At 43.7% G+C, this 25938-nt stretch overlaps 1 protein-coding gene across 13 annotated transcripts in view; it reads left to right on the top strand.

Moving 5' to 3' along the window:
• Positions 1 to 25938, top strand: part of AGAP1 (ArfGAP with GTPase domain, ankyrin repeat and PH domain 1) — a 307825-nt gene that overhangs the window by 140666 nt on the left and 141221 nt on the right. For 12 of the 13 annotated variants that reach the window (XM_030277040.4, XM_030277043.4, XM_030277041.4 and 9 more), the window contains 2 exons: positions 2614 to 2769; positions 7667 to 7759. In XM_030277040.4, coding sequence (XP_030132900.1) covers positions 2614 to 2769; positions 7667 to 7759 — 249 coding nt within the window. The remainder of the gene's footprint in view (positions 1 to 2613; positions 2770 to 7666; positions 7760 to 25938) is intronic. The other variant, XM_030277036.4, reaches the window with a different exon arrangement.

Here is a 25938-nt window from a genome sequence, read left to right as displayed (position 1 = left end):
TCTCCTTGTCCATCTGTGTGGACTGCAGTGCCAAGAGTTGTGTTTCCTGGTCAGCAGTGTCATTCTCCAAGGAGATTTGCATTATTCCTGTGAAGGTGTGGAGTTTAACATCTGCTACAAAGCTGCAGCTCAGGTGTGGCTGCCACACAAGGTCGCTCCTTACTACCTGTTGTAAATCTGTAGTGATGCATTATTTATGTTTGCACAATGCCTCCAGACAGTTTTTACTACAATATGATTGTCCAAAAATGTAAATTAAATTACTAAAAGCAAAATGCAGTCAGCTTGGTCATCCATTACTTCATTCTATGTGAGACCTGATTATTGTTAAGCTTTTTGAAAATTTTCTGGAACGTCAAAACTAAAACAGGAATGATAATGTATTTAACGCCACATATATCGCAGTCCTTTTGTATTTACAGGCTTGTTTCTAAGTAGCCTAATATTTATTTAGAACAAGTATTTTAGATACCTCCCAGTGAGGGTGGGCAGGCCCTGGCACAGGGTGCCCAGAGCAGCTGTGGCTGCCCCTGGATCCCTGGCAGTGTCCAAGGCCAGGCTGGATGGGGCTTGGAGCACCCTGGGACAGTGGAAGGTGTCCCTGCCCATGGCAAGGAGTTGGAATTAGATGATCCTTGGGGTCCCTTCCAACCCAAACCATTCTGTGATTTCCAAGTGTTTCTCCGAGTGTGTTTTTCATTGTTCCAGACATTGGCTTTTTTTGAAATAATCTCAGAGTTTTATTTATAAAGTTGGTAATCCACTGGGCTTGGTGAGAAGAGAAACATTGCCTGGAGGAATTCTTTTATAGAAACTCTCTGTGTGTCTTTGAGGAATAGAATATCCAACAGATTTGTGTTCTCCTTGAGGAGTTGTTTATGAATCACTTAGAAATCCAGGAGACAACTACAAAAAGTGTAAAATGATGCTATAAAATGATGAAGGATTTAAAAGGTAAAATTTTAGGGAATCCTTCATGTTCTCCATCTGGGAAGTAGGCTCCTAGGGTATAAATCTCTTAATTTCAATTAAAAAAAAATTTCCTTGCCACCCTTCTCATCTCCAACACATCCAGTGGTTTGGGAACAAGCTGCTACAGAGACAGGAAAAGCAAATGTGGGGTAATTGAGGCCACCTGCTCCCAGCTTGGCCTGCTCATCTGTCCAGTGTTAACCATTCTCCATTAGGACACAAAAAAATTATCATTTCAATTACATTATTTCCTCTCATTTGTTTTGTACACATCTCCCAGTTCTGCTGCTACTTCCTCTGGCACCTGAGAATGTTGTAGGAAGTATCTCTGGGCCTGCTGTTGCTTGCTTTGCTTCATCTCTGCTCCCTGCTTTGGAGAAGCTGCAGGAATCAGAAGAGAACTTGGAACATGCAGAGACTTCAGCTGGGGGTGTTAGGGATTGTGCCCTGCTTTTCCATCCTGATGGGTTGCAGCTTGAGATCCCAATCCCCAAAAAGCATGGGGGAAGTCCCCTGAGGCATCTTTCTCCTCCGGAATTCTGGAAATACCCTCTTACCACCTTTCCTTGCTTCCTCTAGGAAACGTGACTGCTTTAAAGATGGCCTTTCCCCCTTCTCTGTGCATCCCAGAAGTTTCTTTTTCCCTCCAGAATTACATGTGAGTTATTGCCCAGCCCTTTCATCCGCTGCTGCTCCTCTATTTTCCATCCCCAGGAGGCAGAATTTTCCCTGTTGTCCTGCCCCAGTCTCCCATCAGCACATGGAGCATCTCCTCCTTCAGTGGTGTTTTTAGTACTTGCTTACGTAATGTCTGATAAGTCATTTTAAAGAAAAAATTAAGACTTTTTTCTTAATCACCTTTTAGTCCTTTCCATTCTGTCTAGTTTCCTCACCTTCCTCCTTTTAGGAATTTACCTCTGTTCATTTATTGTATTATAGGCTCAAAGTTTCATTTCTTTCAGGACTGGGATGTAACATCACAGTTTTGGCTGCTTCGAATAAATTGGAATATCTTACAAGTTTTGTATCTTTGCACCAGTGGCTTCAGCAAATCCTGTGCAGGGCCAGGAGTTGGACTCGATTGTCCTTGTGGGTTCCTTGCAGCTCAGGAGATTCTGTGATGCTTGAAATACAGTGGGATTTATCCAACCCCTGGGTAGCCATTTTACAACCCTGAACTATTTTCCTTTTCTTGATCAGCTCACAGTGATCTGGTGTCTCCAAAGTAGGTTTAACTCCAGCTATGCAACTCTATGGCACTGGATGTTTTCTCCTAGGTTAGAATTTAGTTTAGTAGAAATCCAGATTTGGAAGGTTTTCCCCAATGTTTTGCTTACTTGTACACTAGAAAACAAATTAAACTATTGATACCCAGTTATAGTTATATTCTGTGTAGAATGAAAATGTGCCTACTGTATAAACAGAACTATCTTTCAAAAAATAATGGTGGGGGAGATTTTTAAAGGCTTGGAATAGAAATGTGTGGAAAAGTGGCAGTAGGGCAGCCCTGCTGAGCCCCTGAGCCCTGGCTGCACTTCTGCATAAATTTGGAGTAAATCAGGAGTAAATAAGATACAGCTGTGGATTGTCATTTCTTGAAAGCAGAGTACCACTGTTTAAAATTCCCTTTAATCCTTGCAGACCAGTAATGGAGGAGGGAGTTTAAGTGATTATTCCTCCTCTGTCCCATCAACTCCAAGCACCAGCCAGAAGGAGCTGCGGATTGATGTTCCTCCCACTGCCAACACACCAACTCCTGTCCGTAAACAGTCCAAGCGCCGATCCAACCTCTTCACGGTGAGTGAGCCAGGGGACCCTCTGCTGCTCTGGGGACAGCCTGAGCCTCACCCCCTGCAGCTGGGCTGTCCTGCTGCTCTGGGGACAGCCTGAGCCTCACCCCCTGCAGCTGGGCTGTCCTGCTGCTCTGGGGACAGCCTGAGCCTCATCCCCCTGCAGCCTGGGCTGTGCCTGCTGCTCTGGGGACAGCCTGAGCCTCACCCCCTGCAGCTGGGCTGCTCTGATGGCACAGGAGTGCTGAGACAGAGCTGTGAACTCAAACACAAGAACATCTTGGAATTATCGTTGGGTGGTTCTGTTTGAGACTTAAAGAGCAGCACTTTTCTTAGGAAGACAGGCTGAGAGACTTGAAGTTGTTCAGCCTGGAGAAGAGAAGGCTCTAGGGAGAACTTAAGAGTCCCTAAAGGGGCTCCAGGGGAGCTGGAGAGGGACTTGGGATAAGGGCCTGGAGTCATGGGACTTCCACTGGCAGGGAAGGGATAGATGAGATATTGGGAAGGAATTCCTCCCTGTGAGGGTGCTGAGGCCCTGGCACAGGGTGCCCAGAGCAGCTGTGGCTATCCCTGGAACTGTCCAAGGCCAGGATGAACAGGGCTTGGAGCAACCTGGGATAGTGGAAGGTGTCCCTGCCCATGGCAGGGGTGGCACTGGATGGGCTTTAAGGTCCTTCCCAAACCAAGCTATCCCATAACTATCCCATTCTACTTTTACTATATATAGAATCAGTTCACTTTTTTCTTTTCCAGGGTTAAAAAGATGATGGAGGTTAAAGTAACTTTTTCTTTCCAAACCACCTGTTTTTTGCTTCACTGAGAGGCAAACCCCCCCCCCCCAAAATCAAATAGAAAGCTGCCTGGTGCAATATGACAGGTCTTTGTTATGCAGAAGTATAGGGAGATGCTAGTGAAGCCCTGAGTGAAGGTTTCCTTGGTTTAAGCCCTCTTGCTGAAAGCTCTGGGATTGTGTTGCAGGTGTAATTGTGGTTTGTAAGCAGTTTTTTTGACAGGTCACACATGTCATAGCAAACTCAGAATGGCTGTGGGCTCTCGTGTAACTCCCTTGGGGGTTGTAGCTACATGTTGGTTGTGCTTAGGAACCCACAACTTTCCTGTCAACATGGAGAATTTATATATATTTTATTCCAAAGGTGATCTCATGCTCACTTCCCATGTACAAACCTGAAAAAACCATTTCCTCAGACTCTGAGGGAAATCTGGGCTCTCCACCTTCAGCAAGTAGGAAAGTTTTGTGACCATTTTGGAGCTCTGAGTGACAGCAGAGAGCCCCAGGCATCCTGTGTCCCTCCCAACAGAGGTATTTTTATTAAAGCCCAGATCTCCCAGTCCTATGAAGGAGAGGAAATCATGCATTTGTGTTTGGGTGCAATTGTGTAGGTGGAAAACAACAAAATGAGTGGCCTGGGAAGAAGTGTCCCAGCTCTGGCGCCCGTGTTTGATAACAGTCATGCAGATTTCTTCCCATTGGTGGGAATAATCTGGAGTTTGGTGGGAGGATTCCAGAGTTCCCAGCCCCACTAGATGTCAGTGTCAGCGCAGAAATCAGCAGCAGTCAGAGCTCTGGAAGCAGAGCTGGGATGCTGCTGCATCCATGGCCGGGCTAAAGGATGTGTGAGCTGCTGCCGGGGCTCCGGAGGTGGTGCTGACATTTGGGGAATTGGGAATGTTGCAGTTTGGGGCAGCTGTAAATTTGAGAAAGGGAGGAGAGAAAGCCAGACTCATCTACAGTCACGGGAAAGCTTTGAGAAGAATGTTAAGTCAACTGTAAAGAAAACAGACTAAAGCTCTGGTTTCTGATAATTAGTGAGAGCCATATTTACTAACACGAGAGGGTGTTGATAGTTGTCTTAATGTCTGGTAATTGGGAAAAATAATAACAATTTGCCTTTGCAGATTTAGTTGTGTCTTTTAAGGTGGGTATAGTGAGATTGTTTAATGACTTGCTCTGTAATCTGTGTCCTGAAGTACTTAACACCCACTCTGCTGTAACCCTGCTTCTGTGCCAAGTTATAACCTGGAATTATTTAATTGAATAAATAGATAACTACACAGAAAATGCTGGTTATGAACAGAGTGTGTAATTAAAATATTTTACTGTTTAGCTCTGGGTTTCTCCTCTTCCCAGTCACTTATGCCTTTATCTCTTACAGAATCAGATATATTTGTTTAATAATTGCAAGTTACCCCTTTTTATCTAGCACAGGTAATCTGTTTAGTGATCTTTAGCTCTTCTGTTGTTGGAAGAGGACTGGAATAGGTAGAAAATATTTGATTCTTCTTAATTATAGCTTTTGAGTTGGAATAGGAATGAGAATTTTAAACATGTTCAGTGCATTACATGCAGCATCTCATCTTTTTGACATTGAGTATTAATGTTTGTTGTAAAGCTATTGTTGCAGCAGCTGATTTTCCCCTTAAGTGATAAGATAGATGAAATATTAGAAGAGTTAATATTCTTTGTTTTCGACAGTGTGATAGCGGGGACTACCAAATAATCTTGTATAGGGCAGGTGAGGATTTAAAATACATTTATGAGGTTCACTGAGCAAGAAGCTGATTCTGACCATGGCTGATTCCACACTGGGTGAGGGAATTTCTGGCATAGAGAGGTGCAGCACCTTTCCCACATTCAGTGTTACCTATCTTACATATTTACAGAATTCCAAGGGAGTTTTGCAGACTTGAAATAAGCTCTCTGTCTCAGTATCTACTGTTAGAGATGAGTATTTTACTTCTGGGGTGCTCAGCACTGCTAGACTGGGTCTGGTTGTGCACAAACTCAGATGTGACATCTTGGGCCAAGTTTTATGTGGATTAAGTCTGTGAGTGACTTCCAGTGCAACAGGGAAATCACTCCAGTGATATTGGTGCAGGTGATTTAATTTTTCCAGATGTTTTTTGGTTTGCTGGCACCAAGTTTTAAATAGAACCATTTATTGTGTAGATGTGCAATCAGAAGAAGTCCTGGGAAGAATTGCTCCAGCGTGGTTTGGAGTGGATTTTTTTCTGCTGGGATATAAGACATATTGCGCGTGTCATAGGTACAAAAGCACAAAAGATCAGATCTCAGTTTCACTGCACAATTTATCTTTATAAATAGTGGAGCATGCAAAGATTCTCCCCTGGAAAACATTAGGGATTCTGTGACTATGAGCAGCTAGAAGGGAATTTGCCTAGCAGAAATCCATACATTTCTGTACTTTTGGCATTTACCAGTGGTTTGCATGAAGATATTTCCCTTCCATGTGCAGCGTGTGATTTCCAGCTGCAGTAACTTTTCGGGAATGTTGATGATTTAAAACCAGAAATGAAAATCAGCATGTAGATATTCAGCCTGCATTTCAGAGGCAGGGCTCTTTCTCTAAAAAAAAAAGTCAGATAAAAAAGAAACATTCAAGCTGACAACTCCCCTCCCAAGGATTTGGGCACCTTCACTGAGTTTCTTTACAATGTCACTTACGGGCGCCTTGCGCCATTGAAGCTTTGTTTTGCCTTGTATTCTTGGGAAGTGGCACTTTCAGAGGCAGAAATCTGTCTTGAAGGACGAGGAACAATAGTTATCCTGCACACTGGATTTCATCCCTCCCACTTGTTTTGCTTGCTTTCATTTGTTCTTTGTTTAATTCCCCAGCACGTCATTCCATTGCCCCGAACCATAGTAACTGGTGACAGGAGCCCGTTCCCGGCGGAGCGGGGCCGGCAGCGCGGGATCCCCACTGGGTGAATGTGTTGCTCAGAATGCTCTTACTCGGAGTCCTCCTCGCTGCCTTCCCTCCCTCCTCTCACGCCTGAGGGCAGCTGCTCCTGAGTTTTATTCTTCTTCCCACCCCTTTGTGGGATGGGGGAAAGGGGCATTAGCGATCCGCGGTCCCGATTCTCCTCCTGATTTCGGTGTCTGTTCCCGCTGGAAGCGCGGAGCGGGCTCTGCCGTGGCCCCGGTTTCGTTAGCTCCCCATGGCGGTGCCGGACACCGCAAATGGGCTTCTTTCATACATCATCGCCGAGTTGAAAAGCACACAAAAATGTTTTCCCATTCTCGATATTGTGTGAGTAATGTTCCCATTGGAAAGTAATGGAGTGAAGTTGTCACTTGTCAGCACAGTTATTAAGGAGGATGACTCTTGGATCTTCTTTTTGTAATAAAATAAATCCGTCAAAATCACTGCACCCGTGCGTTCTGTCGCAATAACGGGCTGCGATCTGAATAACATCTTCAAATTCCCATATAACTTGATAAAGTCATGAAGGGAGCACTGTGACCTTACTCCTTCCAGCCTTGGAGAAAGCCAGGGTAAAGCACCTTGGGTTTTAGACATTGGTAAAATTCTCCTCATGCTGATTTTCCCACATTGTGTTCAGGTAACTTTTTCCAGTTACCGGCTTTTCTTGCAGTTCTAACTTTCTAACCATCCCGAAGCAGAAAAAAAATAAGTTGAAGTGCATATGGTCAAATCCAACATTATAAAAATCGTATTTCTAAATAGTTGCTGACATTTCTAAGAACCACACAGGTGTGAATTAAATGTATGCATGGCTATATTAAATTTTTTTAATGAGGAGATGGCACATTCATTCCCCTTTGGAGCTACTGTTGGAAACTTCAGAAATGTGTCCTCTGATGTTGTGGGTCTTCAGGCAGTGAAGCTGCAACTCTTTAAACCCAAATGCATTTCAAACTAGTGGATGGTTGAAATTTATGGGTGGTGGATGGGAAATTTATTCATTTTTAGGATGGTGGTGTACTTGTGTAGATTCCATTTTAAGCCTATATTTCTCTGCCAAATTATTTTTTAATTGCCCCAAAAGAAAAAAAAAAAGGCAAATAAAAGCATCCTCTGTGTGCATTTAATGGAGCACAAACTTTTCTTTTCGCTCTGCAGTCTCGGAAAGGGAGTGACCCAGACAAAGAGAAGAAGGTCCTGGAGAGCAGAACAGACAGCATTGGAAGCGGCCGTGCAATTCCAATTAAACAGGTAATGCCGAAATAGTTGTATTTCTTTTTCTCCCCTGCTTTCCATAGTTGGGAGACAAGACACACCTCGGGTCCAGGCACGGTGGTGGCGGGGCCATGCACCGAGCGCGGCGTTTGATGTGTGCCGGTGATGAATGTGGAAGTCACTCACTTGACATCAATTAGGAGAGGTTCCTATGTGTATTAAAATAGGATCATTAGAATAAGAAGAGGGAAAATGTGACAACAGGCCTAATGAAGTGCAGTCTGCCGGCCTGCATATGGAGCGGGTTTCTAGGCTGTGCTGGCTTCAAAGCTGCCTTTGTAGAGGGGGCTTTGATTGGGCCGAGTGCTGCCAGGCGCAGGGTAAATCAGATCGCTCGACAAGAGCCCCTTGTGATGGCAGGAATAGCCTGATGTGGCCCTAATTTGCTACCACAGACGGACATCTGAACACAGTTTCAGGCTGCTCCCTAACAACGAGGCAATTAGTTGTGATAATCATGGCCGGTGTGTCAGCTGCGCGCTCTTGTTTGTAATTTGCTAATGAAGGAATTGTAACTTTGATTAGGTTCAGTTTCATTTAGACCTTATTATATAAGAGAACGTTTACAGCTGTAATGTGTGGCCTTAATTAAACTTTCTCATTACACAACAGGACTTGAAGCCGAGGATTTGTTTTGGTCTGTTTTTACTAGCCTAGATGCACTTTCATTAGCCTGGAAACTCGATGCTAAATTGTAGCTGGGAACACTCCTTTGAAAGGCAAAAGCAGTGCCAGTGTTGGATGAGAAGTATTTGGGGAATGCGACGATCTACTTTCTGAAATGAAATGACACCAAATCCATGTGGTTGAGATCTCCACATTCCCATGGAATGCTTCTCACACAGTTTCTGTATCAGTGTTTAGAAGTGTTTACTCGTGTGTGAGAGTTGCCTTGCTAGAGATAAGCTCCCTTTCTTTTCCACGTATTTTCTTTCCACGCGTTTCTTTCCAGTTGTTTTGGTGCCTTTCCTGTCCTCCAGAGGCTCATTGCCTCTCCTGATCTTCCCTCAGCCCATGCCTTTTCCTGCTAGGTAGCTAGCCCTGGATGTCCTGTGTGGAGCTGGGTTTACATATTTTGGGGTGTTTTGTGTTTTTCCTCTGTTTCTGGATGCAAGGAGGAGTTGATTTTGTACCTTAACTATTGGCTGTGATTTTTTTTCCTAAAGTAATTCTAAAAGACCTTTTGGGACCATCAGGCAGCAAAAATGCTGTCGTGTGTGAATCTCTAGTAGGCAAATTTTAATCAAGCACGCTGCAATCCAGAAGAGCAGTTTGAAAGCAGAGGAGTTCAGTATTTGGCTCTGCATTCAGGGGAGGAGATTCCAGGCATTTAAAGCAAGCTACAATTTTATTTTCCTACAGCTTTTGTATGGTACAGGATGGGTTAGACCAGCTGCAGTACTTTTGGGTAATCCTAATTAAACAAAAGTGCAGCTGAGAATGTAAAACTGAGGAATAGATGTGCCAGTATTTATTCCAGGCATATGTACTGTTCTTTCCTAAAATGCAGTTGTATGGAATTAATTTGATTAAAAACACACTCATAGGAAGAGTGTTGTAAGGTAAACATTGTAAGTGTGATTGTGCCACAGCATGTTGTAAAGAAATATCCCTTACAATATCTGGAATTTCTGTATGGAAAGACTCCTTGCAGCCCTGCTTGTGTACCAAATATGACCAATCTTTTGGGAACATGTCCTCCTTGTTACTAATCCCAGCCATGGTCATTTCATTTTGTCAGGTATGAGCCATTGCCCACAAACCCTGGATGTGCATCCTCCGCAGATCCATTCCGTTCTTTGGGCTTTGGCCATGGCAGCTTGGCAGGTTTTTGCAGTGCTGCAGGGTGGCAGCTCCCGGTGGGATTTCACATCACACTCAGATGGCAGGAGGATTTTGGAGGTCTGGTCTGTAGGGGTGGCTCCAGGTTCAGTTGCTGATACAACCACGTTCTTGGGGGACTCGACAAGTGCCAGCCCCTTGGAGCTCTCTGAGGCAGCAGAAATTCCAACTTCTCTGGAAAAGTTGGTGCCTTTTATTTCATGCCTTAACTGGGAATAGGACAGATATTGAAGGGAGTTCCTTGACCTAAAAAACTTCATGCTGCTGTTCTTCTTAAGATGAGAAACCCTTTCCATCGTGATGATTTCTGTGGCAAATGGAGTCACAGAGTCGTTAAGGTTGTAAAAGCCCTTTAAGATCACCACGTCCTGTGTTTAAACAAGCACTGCCAAGGCCACTACTAACCCATGTCCCCATGTACCACATCCTCATGGATTTTAAATCTCTCCAGGGATGGGGACTCCACCACTGCCCTGGGCAGTTGTGCCAACGCCTGACCACCCTTTCTGTGAAGAAATTTTTTCTAATAGCCAACCTGAACCTTCCCTGGTGCAACTTGATGCTGTTTCTTCTTGTCCTGTCTCTTGTTGCTTGGGATACGTGGGAATAGAAGCAGAAATCTGGTTTAAGGCTGCAGCATTCCCAGGATTGCTGTGGGAGAATAAAACTAAAAAATAGCAACAACAAAAAGGCTTTACAAAAAAACCAAACACTCCACAAACAAATTATAAAACCTCCAGCCAAAATAAGTTCCATGGAAGGCTGGAAATGTTCTGGTTTTGAGGAAAAAATGGAATCTCTCAGCACTATGAAAGAGTTGCTGATCATTCTGGGCTCTAGGTATGGACCTGTACAGCTGCCAGTGGGTTTTGGTCAAAAGAAGCCAAGAGTTGCAACCTGCTCCTGCATTCCTGTTCTTGGTGCCTGAATCCCTGTGGGTTTAAGGGAAATCCCTGAGAGTTTGGGAGAGTTTGGATGGTGCCCTGAGCAACCTGGTCTAGGGGAAGGTGTCCCTGCCCATGGCAGGATGTTGGAATGAGATGTGTTGTAAGGGCCTTTCCAACCCAAACCATTCCAGGGTTCCATGAACGAGGTAAAATTGTGAATAGCCTATTTCCTTCCAAATAAACACCTCATTCCTCCAGGGCTTTATCCTTAACTCAGAGCAGCCTGGTCAAAAAGAGTTAATGTTCTTATGCTCTCTGTCCTTTCTACATGGTAAAGCTGATTTTTCACTGCAGTGCTAAATTTGGTTTTATTGGGCTAAGCCATATAAAACAGTCCTGATGACCCTTCCTGCTCCCAGCAGAAACCCAAAATGTAGGCAATGAAAAGCAGGCCTGTCTTTAAAGAGTGACTGCTCACTCCTGCCAAAATACTCTTAAAGTGAGTGAAATTTTGGAAAGGCAGATTTTCTGAGGAGGTACCAGTACCTTGTGCATGCACAGCTATACGAGCACGTCTTAAATCCTGGACTTTCAGCAGCTGCTGAGAAGTTGGAATATCAGAAATTTTTAAAAATTATACAGAATTTCACTTGTGGTATTTAAAAATCTTATACAAATCAGAGTCAGAAAAAGTCTTGAGCAATATTGGCTTCAAGTTAAAATCCATAGGCGGTTCTGTACTTCTGAGAAAGAGGTGCTTAAACTAAGAATATTTAAGGTATTTTCTGTGGCATTGCTAATAATACTCTTAAAGCGAGTGGCTTGCTCTGGTTGGAGAATCCTCCCTCCAAACCCATTTATTCTGGAAAAGAAGTCTTGTTCCTGGTAGCCTGAGTGAATATTTTGAAGAATATTTTGAATCACACATTGGGCTGCACACTTTTGAAGAATTGACTTTCTAGGATGGGAGGTTTTGTAGCATTTTGGGAAAATTACTTTGCTTTTTGTGGGTTTGGGAAATCTTTATCAGTAGGGCATATTCAAATTAAAAAAAAATGCGCACAACAAGAAAAATAAAAGCAAGAAGCTCAGCTCAGCGGTGAGGGGGCTTGTCATGTATTAATTTTTCATTGCTGTGGAGAATTGTACATACATAATCACTTGATTGCAGTGGGAGTTAGCGAGCTCCTATGGTATCATTTGCATAAATCTTGTTAAGTCAATGGCAGTTAATGAAGTACAAATGAGCCTGGAGAAGGTGACATGCAAATCGTGGGTGGCAGATGGGAGGTCTGTTTTAGGGATGGCAGCTGCGTGCTCTTTCTTTTTTTTTTTTTATTTTTATTATTTTTTTTCCTCTGTCCTGCCCCCATCCCCCCCCCAGACTGGAGTGTAAATAAATGCATAAGAGCTGGCCTTGACTTTCTGCTCCCAGCCCTTCTTCTCTTTGCCCTTTGCACTTAATTACACGTGCTCACATCATTATATACTCCAACAATATAACCTTGACTGTTCTTTTGCCAAAAACTGGCCAAAATCAGTGTTTGACACATTGCCTCCACCCTTGGCTCACCCTGGGAGGTGCTGCCCCTCTGGTGCCCCCAAATTGCTGCATCATTTAGGGATGACAAACTCGAAGCCTGGATTAGAAATAAATGTTCTAATGGTTAGTGCTGTATTGATGACACAGTGAAAAATTTGCCATCCATGACTTGCAAAGGTGAACTTCAGAATTCATTCCCTTCCCTCAGTTTGCAAATGGCTGGATTAATGGAGAAAGTGGAATATCTTATTCAGGCTTTACTTTTAGGTGATATTTCAAATGACCTTCTTCGCCTGCCATCTTGGCATATTTAACTACATTAAAGTAATCTTGATGAAATTAGGTATTTTTTCTTTTTTTTTTTCCTTTACTCTGACCTAAAAATGGCAAATATTTTTTATGTCAAGGCATGGGGGTGGCATCACTGATTTGCTATTCATGAAGAAGAGTTTGGTTCCTTGATATACAAGTTAGAGTTTTTCCTTAAGATGAGTATAAACAAAACTAGCACTTCCCAATGTACATCTGAATTTTATTTTAAAAATCATTAAACTCATCAAAGGTAACTTTGAAGATGCTCTCATCAAATGTCAAATTTGGCATAAAAAACCTGTCACTTCTCCTCAGCTCCCTACAGGTATAGGTCAGTGTTGCCTGTTTTAGTAGTGATTTTCTACTTCCTCTGCTTCACTACTGATTTCCTAACCTCATTTTTGAGTAGGTTACTTCCTAACCTCATTTTTGTTCCTTTTTAGCCCTAGTTGGGATGTTTAAGCACCACTTACACAAATCTTGCATGGAATAACACACAACACTTGTTATCTTGGTCCTTCCATTGAAGCAAGTGAGATCATCTTACCTGAAACCTGTTTTCCCTTAAAATACCCGCAGCTGTCTGTCCAGCTGCAGGAGCATTTCATCAGGCACGGCAGAGTCTGGGAAATAGGTTTTGAAAAGGGATCATCTGCCACATCTGCTCAGTCAGAGTGATGTCCTTAGTCATCCTCACTTCCACAAGAGCACCGCGGTGCTCCAGGCAAGTGTCACATCTGAGGCTCGCTGTCCTCACAAGCAGCAAATGCTCTTTGCTCTTTCCTGGCTGCAAATGTTTACTTGGAGTGCACCAGAAGAGAGAACAAACAAGCAACGATCTTAGCAGCTCTTCCTGCTTAATTCATCTGACTTGACAGGGTGAAAAAAGCGATCTAGAGGAGCACGACAGACAGATGATGCTACAGCCAGTGGTGCCAGGGCTTATCTGATGGCTTCTCTCTTCTGTCTGAGTTCAACATCAGGTTGTGTTTGGAATTAAAAATGGCTCATGCAGGTAAGGGCCAAAAGCATTTCAGAAGGAGGATGGCAGCAAACATGTGGAGGGACACAGAACCCAGTATTTGCTTCAATTTCTTACAGCTGTGTGTTTCTGCACTGAAACCCTGTTTCACTACACACAGACCCAGCCCCCTGTGCTGCTGCTTCTGCTCCAAAACAGAGAATCCCGGAATGGTTTGGTTTGGGAGGACCTTAAAGCCAATCCCATCCTGCCCCCAGCCATGGGCAGGGACATCTTCCACTGTCCCAGGCTGCTCCAAGCCCCCATCCAGCCTTGCCTTAGACAATTCCAGGGATCCAGGGCAGCCACAGCTTCTTTGGGCACCCTGTGCCAGGGCCTGCCCACCCCCACGTGGAAAAATTTCTTCTCCATATCCCATCCATTCCTGCCCTCTTTCAGTTTGAATCCACTCCCCCTTGTCCTGGCACTCCAGGCCCTTGTGGCAAGTCTCTCTCCAACTTTCTCTGAGGCCACCCTCAGGTCCTGGAAGGAGCATTCTCCAAGACTCCTCCTGCTTTGTGTGTTTCAGGTGCTCAGGTAGGTTTGTAGACTGTTGTTTGCAAGCCAGCGTTGGGTGTCTCCAAGGAGCAGCTTTGCCAAAGTCAAAACTGACTTGATTTACAAGGAACTGGCAGATGACATGGTTTGATTTATTTATCTCCAGCGTGAGGTGTAATTTCCTCTGTCACACGTCTGTCTAATCACAGTAATCAGTCTCCAGATCAGCTTGTACAAACACCAGGGTATGGTTTTGAGCCAAATACTCTTAGTGCTGAAATCTTCTGTGTAATTCCTCTGCAATTGTTTATAATCAGAACATACACATTTTGGTGGCTTTTTTTAAAATTAGCTGATTACTAGTTATAAAATGTTTTGTACTCACCGTGGTTCTGTAAATTAACTGGTTGCTACCAGTATAATTAAATATTTCAAAGCACTTGGCTATGGTTGCATTGAACTGTGAAGAAATAATGTTACATAGCCAATCAAAAAGAGATACTTGTAAACTCATTTAAAGCGTCAGAGTGTGTTAGGACTATCATGGTGATGCTTATTGCAGGAGAAATTAAAGATACAGTTTTGTGCTAAGAGGCAATACAGAAATTAGTTCCTGAATTAGTTGTTAATTGATTTGGTAATTCCCTGGGGTCTGCATGCTCTTTTTTCCTTTTTCGTTGTTGCATTCAGTTAACAGTGACTATTCCCAGTGCACTTGAAATATTTTTTCCAATTAGATCAAATGTGCCCTTACATCAGAAGAATGGCTTCAGTTCCATGTACCTGCCTGGAATAATGTTTAATTTGACTGTGAAAGCCAGGTTTGTGGGTTTTTCCAGATGATGAGTTGCAGATACCATCCCAAGAAAAGCTGTAGTCCCTAGAATTTGCAATAAAATAGCTGTAAAAAACTCTCCTGGACATCTGGTGCTGGGAGCTCCGGGTGTTAAACCCTTCCCTTGCCCAAGGATCTGGTTTCTAGTCCAAGGGCAGGGCCCCTTCTGCCCCTTGGCCTCAGCAGGCAGACCTGGGCACAAGCCTCAGCCTCTCTGATTGAGGTAATTCCTCTTTTTCCTCATGCATCTCTTTGTCCCACTGGATCCTCCCATCTGCTCCCTCCTGCTTTCTGGAGTTTACTGGTTTCCCTTCCTGGGATGTCTGAGGGTTGCAGGAAGGAGCTGGAGATTGGGCCTTTGACTTATCGAGATTTGATTTCTAATATGTTTCTTTTAATAAGTCTCCTAATTTTTCAGAGTCCCTAAAATATGAGTTTTCTGTTTCACATCTGATAAAATGTTCTTATTTTATCTCTAAATGCTCTAAATACCCAGGTCTGTCATACAGTGATAGTCCCAGCCATACTTAGACCAAGGTGAGCCCTCTACAGCTGTTCCACAGGTGCACTTAGGGATCCATAAATGAAATATTATCAATAAACTTCTCAGAGAAATTAACTTTCTGTCATTTTTTTTTACTTCCCGTGGCAGTGACCTGGAGCTAAGGGTGTATTTAAATGTTTATTAGTGTTGATTTGGGCAGGGGGCACACAATTTCAAACATAGTATTCCATTTATTTGTGTGACCCAGCCTTCCAAGTGAGCAAAGGAAAACAGTGCCTTGTAGGGCAATGATGGAAAGTAGCCAGATCACCAGCTTTAAAAACAGAGGGAAATTTCACATTTTATAAATGTGTTTCCTAAATATTTTGTATATTAATGCCATAAGAGGTCATAGATTGCTTATGGCTGCCAATAAGGAGTGTTCAACTCCATCCTCCTTAGTTATTTAATTTACTTTAAATCCTATCCCAATGTAATACTTTGATGTTTTGTGAAAGAGACCGGGACAAACCTGTGGGTCTGAGTAGCAGCTGATGATTTCCTAGCTGACACATCAGGTGTGACTGTAGGTCTTGCTCATCCTTAAAGATTCAAGAGGAGACATTGCAGCTTTTGTTTGGAGTAGAGTGTTGATCAGGTTAAGCATCCTTGGAGAGACTGTGGAAGGAGAATGGAAGCAGGCAGGAGAAGGGCAGGCAGGGGATTATCAGCCTCTGCAGAAACACTAGGGGAAGAGCTTCTCTTACCTAAAATACCAATTTTTTTTTTTAAAAAGGGGGTGAAGATCCTTATTGTATAAAAGGAGCAGGTGTTGCTCATTAGCATAAACCAGTCAAGTGTTCATAAGAAAAGGGAGAGAGTATTTGTATTTTCTTGAGGCTCTGCCATGAACATCTTCCTCTTGTGCCTGGTGCTGGATTCCAGCAGAGGATGGCCTCCCCCACATTCCAGGATTTTGGATCCAGTACCAATGCAGTGAGTAGGGCTGGAGCCTACAGGAAGCAAGCCAAGCAGTCTCTCTGGTGAGACTATGGAGGATTTAATACATTTGGGATGTTCTCATCCTGTTGTGTGCTGCATTTTGCAAATCCTGGAGTGTCCATGGGACAGAACATGGGGAAGAGGTGTCAGAATGCTTTGGTGGAGAGGAGGAGGGAATGAGCGAAAGCAATGGGGGTGTAAAAGAGAACATCAATAAAAAAAGCCATAATATGACTTTAAAAAATTTATTGGAATTTTCCAGTGCTGAAATGGTGTAATATATTAGGGTGGCATGTCAGTGTGACATGCAGAGTGACAGCAGTGAGGGCACTGAGGGATCTTCACTGTTGCCCTAAGGGTCTGAGCTGGCCCCTGGCCAAAAGCCTGTGACTCGTGGTGCTTCAGTAGTTGCATCTAGAAAATGCTTTACAAGATGCAGTCTCTTTATTTGAGCCACCTTCATCTGCCCAGGCAATCAAAAAATCCCCACAAAACAATGGCATCAGTCAGTGGCTGAGTGCATGAGTTTATAAGCACAGAATCAGAATCTCCTGAGCTGGAAGGGACCCGCAGGGACCATTGATCCAAACCCTGGCCCTGCACAGACAGCCCAACAATCTCAGCCTGGGCATCCCTGGGAGTGCTGTCCAAACCCTCCTGGAGCTCTGGGAGCCTGGGGCCATGCCCATTCCTTGGGGAGCCTGGGCAGTGCCAGCCCCCTCTGGGGAAGAACCTTTCCCTGACATCCTACCTAAAGCCCTTCTGAGCTGCCAGAGCTCCCTGCAATCCCTTGTGTCAGCAGCAGCTCAGCTCTGGCATGGAGGGATATCTCCAAATTAGCCAGGAGAGCAGGAAGAACTGGCCTTTACTTATTTTCAGTGGATGAGCTCTGGAATCAGAATGGTTTGGGTTGGAAGGGACCTTTAAGGATCATCCATACCAAATCCCCAAATGAACAGGGTGCCCATCCCGTGGGCCAGGTGCCATCCAGCACGATGGGCTTGCTCAGGGAAGCAGTGGGAAAACGCCTTTGTTGCGAGGTGAACCCGTGTGCATCTGGGCTGGCTTTGGTGACTGCAGCTCTTCCTCCCAGGGCATGAGGAATTAGTCCCGAGAAGTGACATAAGAAGATTAAGTGGGAAGCTTATGACAGTTAGCAAGTGAGGCTGCCCGGTAGACTTGGGTTGACACAATGATTATTAATACGTTGTAAAGATGTTTTGGGGATTCCACCATATTTGTATGGTTGCCAGCAAAACGTTGACAGTTGCATTGTGGTTAATAAATTCATTTAGATTTATAAGCATTGTTTACAGAACCTGTTCGCCTGCTGAAACTCTAACAGCATCTGTTCCTTCGTACTAATTAACTGCTAATTACGAATGAGCTTTGTGTGTTTGTCAGTATAACTGGCTCATGCATTTTGTAAGGAACATTAACAAATTGATTTACATAGTGGTAAAGCAATCAAAAGAGTAAACTGAACAGCACGCAGTTAAAGCCCTTTAGCCTAATTTTTTGAACAAAGCAAACTTTGGGCATTCTGAATATTTTCAGCATTCTTTTGCTCCCATTTAATTGTGTGGTAATTGTGTGTGAATCTGGATCCTGGATCAAGGGTGTTGGCCCAGCATCCCTAGTTTCTTACGTTATTTTCTGGGTTTGTGTTTTATTTTAAAGCGTTGGCACTTCAGCACGTAACACGTGAGGAAATATTCTCCCAGAGCATAGCAGAGAATGGCAAATTAAAACCAATAAATGGCATGAAAAAGGAGTATTTCTTTGGGGGTAACAGGGAGTCTTTGAAACATGGATACTCTGACTATAACTGGTTTGGATATTTGAAATATGTATGGAAGTCCTTGCACTTCAGTTTAAATACTGTTTTCTCTAAACCTGTTTTAATTTTTAAAAATCCTCTGACTACAATAATTACCAGCACATATTTAGAACAGTCTCAGCAGCCAGGCCATATGTTGGTACTTAAATATTTTGAATTTAAAGGGAATGATTGGCACAGGGAGCCCAGAGAAGCTGTGGATGCCCCATCCCTGGAAATGTTCCAGGCCAAGTTGGATGGAGCTTGGAGCAACCTGGGGTAGTGGGAGGTGTCTCTGCCAATGGCAGGAGGGTGGAATTTGTATGGTCTTTAAGGTCCCTTCCAACCCAAACCTCTCAAGGTTTCTATAATTAAAGTGCAATTCCTAGAAATAAAATCTCCATTTATTTTACATGAGTTAAAACAGGGAGAAAAGTCATATAATTGACTGTTTTGTTTACTGGAAAGGATCCTTCACATGGTGATAAATTGGGAATGAGTGTCATGATCAGATGACCTGGATACGTTTCACTTACAGGTGTCCTAGAGCTGTAAAGCTTGAAATGAACTTTGTTACTACTGTTAGAGAAAAGACAAAAGTATGAGGTTTAGTTTTCCTGACCAGAAGCTATTCCAGTTAGGAACAGAGTGGTTTTATACAGATTAAAACCTGCCAGGAAAACTCAATTGGTTTTTTGATAGAATTTCCAACTAAGTGCATGAAGCAAACATAGCAGATGTAAAATATTTTGATACAGCCTTACTACATCTTAATTGAGGGTTTATCCAAATGTGTTTGGCTAAAAGCTGCTATGTGGGTTGGATCTGGTCTGTGGGGGTGTAAACAAGCCCTAAAGCCAGAGTGTCATCTGGGCTGGCTGCAAGGGGACTAAACTTTGCCCAGCTCTGGGGACAATGCCATGTGTCTGCTTGAAAAGTGTATTTTCATCCTTGTTTAAAAGAACCAGGAAAACAAGGGCAGCATGGGAGAACGAACTGGAATGGAACCTGAACTAAAACTCACCCACTCACATTTCTGCTGCTTTAACCCAAATTTGGAAAGTCAGATGGAGAGGGACCTGCAGTTTGGGACAGTATAGGACCTGTAGGTTGAGCAGTGTAGGACAGGTAGGTTGGGTGGAGAAGGACCTGTAGGTTGGGATGGTGTCAGACCTGTGGGTTAGATGGAGAAGGACCTGTATGTAGCTTTTGCTTCTGTGTGCTTTGAGTACCTCACCAAGACACTCCTCCAGTTACTCCAGGTACAGGCACTTGTGCCTGGAATCAAGAGCAGGATCTGACACGGCCTCAAACACGTTGTGGCTGCCGCTGGATCCCTGGAAGTGTCCAAGGCCAGCTTAGACAGGGCTTGGAGCCACCTGGGACAATGGAAGGTGTCCCTGCCCATGGTAGGGGTGGCACTGGATGGGCTTCAGGGTCGTTTCTAATCCAAACCAGTCTGGGATTCTGTGGTTTCAGGACTATCACTATAGAAAGAAGCTGCTGAACTCTGGGGGCTGTCAGACCACGGAACGTTCTCTACCAGGAAAATAAAAGCTTAGTGATTTCGGTTTTCTTTAAGGAAGAGGGTGTGGATTTTCTTTTAAAGAAGGGGAGAGGCTGTTGAGCAGTGAGATTATATAGGTAGATCTGAGCTCTGAGTCCATTTCTTTCCCCTTTATAACTAATATGAGTCTTTGTCACAAAAGAAAAATACCAAGACGTACCATTTGCGAAAGGGTTTATAGTACAGTATATCACCCTATTATGAATGACAGCATTTAAATGGTTGGGTAGAGAAGTGCAGAACTGCTACAAATCAAGGAGCTAGATTAACATCTAACGCTCTCTTCTCTGTGAGTATTTTGCGGGGAGGGAAATGAAGAAATCTTCAAGTGCGGGAGGTATCGGAAAGAAAAATCAACTACAATTACCAAAGTGGTTGAATTGTTTAAAAATTCTCCTGTCTGAAATGAGCAATACACTGGAATGGAGGAGAATTGAAGAGCAGGGATTGTTTAAGGTGGCAGGTATCATCAAAATTGTGCAGGCTGTCTCATGGCCCAATTAAAAGCGAAACAACTATTTATGTGGAGGGAGAGATGCACTGGACATCCTTGACTAAAAGCTGAGCTTTGAGCAAACTGGGTGAAAACTCTTCTTCAGGATGCAAACTGAGTAAATGCAGAGATATGTATGGTTGGTGTGTTTCATGTTAAACAAATACTCAAGTCTGAGTCTGCAGATCTGGAATTATATGTGTATATTGACTTTTTGTCTGAGCCAGATCTCCTGAAGATACAGATGTTTTAGATTTCCTGTGCTGTGTCAGGCAGGTGAGGTGCACAACTCCTTCCTGCTGTGACGGGAGGATGTGCATCCATCCAGTGCTGAAGTGTGCCCAGCATTCTGAGAATTGACATTTTGTGTTTGCTTCAGCTGATGCAAGGCATGGAACTACTTGGGAACATTTTATGGATTTGCCCTTTGCACAGTAAATTTTGCTGTGAGTTGGGAATTCATGGCAATGTTGTATTTGTAGCTGAGAAGTAATAGGTGCACGATCACTGCTGTTGGTACTTTAATCTTGCAGCTCTAAGTAATTCCTGATATGGATTAAGTCACATTTAGCTCCAATTAAGTGACATTTTTAATGTTGATGTGGTGTTCTGAAGCAAGAGGTTTCTTGCTTGTTTGTGCAGTGCAAGGATTCCAAGCTCCCTATTTTCTGCAGCAGGCAAAGGCAGACATGCACAAGGGACTTTGGAGGTAAGAGAAGAGGGGAAAGATTGACAGAGGGATGGAAAACAGAACTGGAGGGACAGAGCTCAAATGGAAAGTTGTGCTGCTGTGAGAGGCAAAATCTGTACTAAACAGGTGGGAGGGAGGAGGGAAAATATTGAACAAAGCCTCTGAAGGAGACAGGAAGTGAGAATAAAGACTAAGCAATGCTCTCAGTAACATCAGGAATCTTGAGGGTCTCTGAGAAAGTGGCCCAGCAGTCCCCAGAGGTGTTGGCTCTGGAGGTGCTGGTGTCTCCAAGCAGGAAGCACCATGATTGATTCCTGTCTGGAAGTGACATTTAGGTGCCTCTGGAGCTCCTTATCGGTGCCTGGAGCTGGTTCCAGCTGATCACCCCTGGAGCTCTGGGTCTGTAGAGCTCAGGAACACCCCGTGAGCTGATGTATTCATGCTGTCAGAGTGCTGAGCTTCCTGCTGCTGGAGGCAAGGTATCAGTGTTGGTCCAGAGTAGTTCTGGAAGTCTTAAAATGTTTGCCTGAAATCTGGTGGGAATTTGAAAGCGCAGAGAGTAAAGAAAGAGGAAATTAGGAGAGGCAGCATCTCTCTGCCTGGAGTGTGGCAGGACCTGCATGGGCTGGGGATGAGTGCAGGGCAGGATCAGCTCTCAGACATGCTTAGAAAAGGGGTTTGGTGAGCTGGGTGATGCTGGACAGAACTCCAGCGAGCAGTAAATCTTTTCTGTGTAATACATGTGTGTGCTTGGAGAACATGGTTGCCAAGGAAACCCCATTCCTGAGCTCATGGCATGGATTGGAATTTCTAAAACCAGGTTTGGTTTGAGGTTTGCTCTTTGGCCAAAAACACTTTTTTACATAGGTAATTTCTCCACCAGCCTCTCTGAATGGTGCTGGTGTCCTGGTCCCAAAGAGCTCTGGAGTAGCATCAGCAGAGGTGGCACAGGAGTTTTGGTGTTCTCCCACACTGCAGTGTTCAGGTGCTCCCCTTGGCTCCTGCTCTCTCCTTTTCCCACTCCAGCATGGGGACAGGTGAAGGATGGCTGAGGCTTGGAGCAAGCCAATCCAGTGGAAGGTGTTCACAAATTCTGCTGTGTGGTTCTTCTTTTGTTTGATTTTAGTTGTTCTAGGTAGGGTTTCTAGATTGACATTTGGAGTTTTAAATGTAATTTTTTTTTTTTTGGAAGGTCAGTGAGCATCTCAGGTTTTTCTGTTAAAAACAGAAGTCAAACATAGAATCACAGAATGGTTTGGACTGGAAGGGACCTTAAAGCTCATCTCATGCCACCTGCTGGAAAACTTTCCACTAGAAGGATAAATTGCATGAGTTTTTTTACCCTGCCTCATCTGTGGGATAGGAACAATTTGTGCTATGCTGTTACGAAGTGCAGGTGGGCTCCTGCTCCATCCTCCAGCAGAATATTCCAGCTGCAGTCTGTTCTCTTAAAACAGGGATTTTCAGTCTTGCAGGCACATATGAAACTTCACAAAACCTGCAGAACACCCCCTTGGTGTTCCTGCCCCTCCATCAAACTTGGTTGATGTTGAAATTGAAGCTCTAAGAGGCTGTAAAGGTGACTTGAGGTATTGCCTCTTGGAAACCTGTTGAAAATGCAACCAGAAGCATCATTTTTAAACCCTTTTTGTTGGTGTAGGACTGATGACAGATCTGAAATGTTTGCTAAAATGAGGAAGTGATCAGTCCTTTTAATAACAGGGGCTTTCTCTCTCCCTGCACCTTTTCCTTGCTGACACCTCATGTACCTTGACTCTGTTCCCTGGAGATGGAGATGCCGCTGTAGAAAAAACAATCTTTTGGTTATGTGCAGAAAAGCGAGAGCATTTGTTTGAGATGAAAGCTTTGTTTACATTTCTCTTTGGGTTTATTGTTTACTTTCACCAGCATAGCCAGGGCTGTGGAACTCTTTCTGCTGTCCAGGCACTCAGGTGCCTTTGTTTGAGTGGGGATAAGCACTTTGCCATTCTTTTCCTCAGCTTCTGTTTCCACATAACAAGATCTCCATGTAAGTGCAGAAAAGGGGTTAGTTCCTTGTACAACTAGGGTTAAACAAAATTCTAAAATAAAAACAATTTAAGACAATTTTACAACAAGACAGGAGTAGTGAGACACCAGCCTACACAGAGCAAATCTCTCTCCTTAGCCCCAAAAATCTGTGTGTGTCTAACAGCCTGACAGGCCTCAGGAGTGTGTTGGGAAGAGTCCTTGATGGTGGGAGCTCCTGGTCAGAGCTCAGAGGAGCATCCATCCTTCCATCCTGGCAGGGAGGGGTGGCCTGGGGTGCTGTGCAGGGAGAAGGCACCTCCTGTGCCCTGTGCCAGAGGTTTGGCAGGACAGGAGTAGGAAATGGAAGTGGCTGGTTACACCGGCTTTCCGTTTCCTTTAATTATCTCCCCACAGTATGTCTGTCCCTCATTAATGGGGATTGTGTCTCGTGCTGCCTGGGAAGAGCTGGCCCCATTAAACCAGTTATAATAGCAACAAATTAATGCTTCCCTGCCCTTTTTCCTGGGCTGGGTAAAGGATAATACATCAGCACAAACTACTTGGACATAGCACAATTTAAATATTTTAGCGATGCCTTTCTGTACATATCTGACCAATTTTCTCCCAACTTCTTGGCAGTGTTGGTTTTTTAACATTGCTGCCCAAGTAACATGGCTTTCCTGGTTATTTAGATTTGAGGTTGGTTCCCTTTCAGCTGAAAGGGATCCCGACAGTGGTGGTTCCAAGTAAAAATGACTTTGTTCTCTGCTATGTTAAATTGGCTGGTTAATTCTGGTGTTATTTACCCTGTAATTCATTAGTTTTACTCTACCATTGGCAGCTGACAGGCTGTAATTTCATGCCTTGCAATAAAAGATGTCTCATAATCTGCTTCATTTAGCAGCAAGAGAATTTAATGAAATTAACTGCAGTCCTAATTATGCCAGTGAATACTAAAGACTGCTATCAAGTTTCCTCAGAAAAGGACGAGGTCCACTTTATGAAGGATTTAGAATATAATTTCCTGGGAAAAGTTGCAAATGTCTCCTTCTATTGGCCAACAAGGGCCAATTACAAGTCCTGATATGACTTTAATGAACTAGTTTGTTCTGAGGATATCTCACAAAGAATAATAATTTTTTATTTTCAAGCAAGTTTTTAGAGGTTTCTCTCCTTAGAACAGCTGATCTCTGAGAATTTGGTGTTTTGCTTCTGTTTTGAAGCCTTTTGCCCTATCCTTCCTGTTGCCTTACGCTGAGGATTAGGAAGTGAGAAAGAGGCAGCTCATGTGTGGGGTGAGGTGGGTGGGGTTTGGAGAACCTAACCCAGAGGACTTCAGGGAATTTGTCCTCACACACTGTGATTCCCCGGAAATTCACAGCTCTGTTACACAAACAGCACAGTTTTCTGGAATGAGAAAACTCAGGAGGGAACGTGGGAAGAGGCTGGGCTGGATGGGGCTTGGAGCAGCCTGGTCTGGTGGGAGGTGTCCCTGCCCATGGCAGGAGAGCGGAACCAGATGAACTTTAAGGTCCTTTCCAATCCAGACCATTCCAGGAGTTCTGACACTGCATGAAAGGAGATATTGATCTGATGGAGAATTCCAAGGGCTGAGGCACCTCTCTGTGATTTTCTCAAGGTTTTTTACTGATCCACCTTTTTTTGTTTTGTTTTGTTTTTGTGGTGCACATTCCTGACTCTGCCCTGAAAAAGTCTTTCTCTGTTAGCTGGCAGGGTTTCCTTGACTGCCATTCCAAAGTATTGGTTGATGTATTTGCCAAATGTGCTCTGCCTGCCTCCTGAGCACCGCCACACTCCGACAACAATGATGTGAAATGTAACCGCCAGTTTATGGCTTCAATGATGTTAAATGTAGTTAATTGGAAAAACTTTTAACTGCAGAGAATTTCCCTGCGAATAGCCTTCATAATAACCATCTCACTATAAAACGCAAAATGCTTTGCTCACAAGGACAACGGGACTATAAAGGTGAAGTGTATTGATCAAATTACCTGAGATAATAAACTTCGGATGAATAACTCCTCTATTGATGAATGGGACAAGTCTTCGTTTTTTTCCCCTAATCCTCTTGGTGTGATGGGAAGGCAGTTGAGAGAACAGTTTGTGCAGAGTGTGGGGTTGTTTCAAGCCTAGTTTATATTTTTAAGTTAAGGAGCTGCGTGAAATTGTCGATGGAAAACAGCATTGGGATTTTTTACTGTTTCTGTTTCTTTCTTTTAAGTTGTAATTTGTTGAAAGTACAATCATCTTCCTTTAAATAAAAAGTTATAGGAGTACATAAAAGTGAATATGTATAGGGGAAGAGACTCAAAATGGTCATTATTTGCAGGAAAGCTGGATAAAGAGGGAGTGGTGAACTCCTCTATACACATTGCTGAAGAGGGAGGTCAGAGCACAGCTGGACTCGTGTCAAAACAAGGAAGAGTTACAGCCCCAGAAAAGAGGGAGAAGTGTGGTGGAAGGGAGCTTGGAAGCAAATGAGTCCTTCTGGGTTTTGTTGCTTGGTGCTTTCTCATTCCTTTGCTGTAGGGATTTCATGGGATGGTTACAATTATGGGAAACAAAGGGAAGGGGATGGGTGCATCTGCCTTCCCCAGTATCTTGAGTTTGGGATTTGACCAGAGGTGTCAGCCACCTTGGCAACTTCAGATCAATAACTCAAAATAAACCCAGTGCAGACCTTCTTCTTAATATCTCAGAATGCAAACAAAAAACTTTATTTTTATGTAAGGTATACTAATCACCTGTAATTGCATTTATTGTGTGAAGGATTAAGTGAGAGCTGCAGGGAATGGGATTGATTTAAAAACTTTGTTAATGAAACAGGGGAGTTGGAAGGAGATGATCTTTAAGATCCTTTTCAGCCCAAACCATTCAGTGATTTTGAAATATCTTCAGAATTGTTGGTCATTGGGGGTAGAGACCGTATGGGGTGATTCAGACGTGGGTGATTTTGCAGTGTGGCGTGTGCTGCCAAGTAAAAAGGACTGGAAGTTCAAAAGAACAAAGAGATCTGATCAGCAAATTTCAGTGGGAAGAACTCAATCATAAAACCATGGCATAAGCCTTCCAGTTTAATGCAAAAGGGGAGCAAGGAAGTAAATATAAATTTGGAATTTGGAACTCACCA

Source organism: Taeniopygia guttata, chromosome 7 (assembly GCF_048771995.1).
Source record: "Taeniopygia guttata chromosome 7, bTaeGut7.mat, whole genome shotgun sequence".
In the NCBI taxonomy this organism is placed as follows: domain Eukaryota; kingdom Metazoa; phylum Chordata; class Aves; order Passeriformes; family Estrildidae; genus Taeniopygia; species Taeniopygia guttata.
The sequence above is the reverse complement of the archived record's forward strand: the minus strand, read 5'-3'. Positions and strand labels throughout refer to the sequence as shown.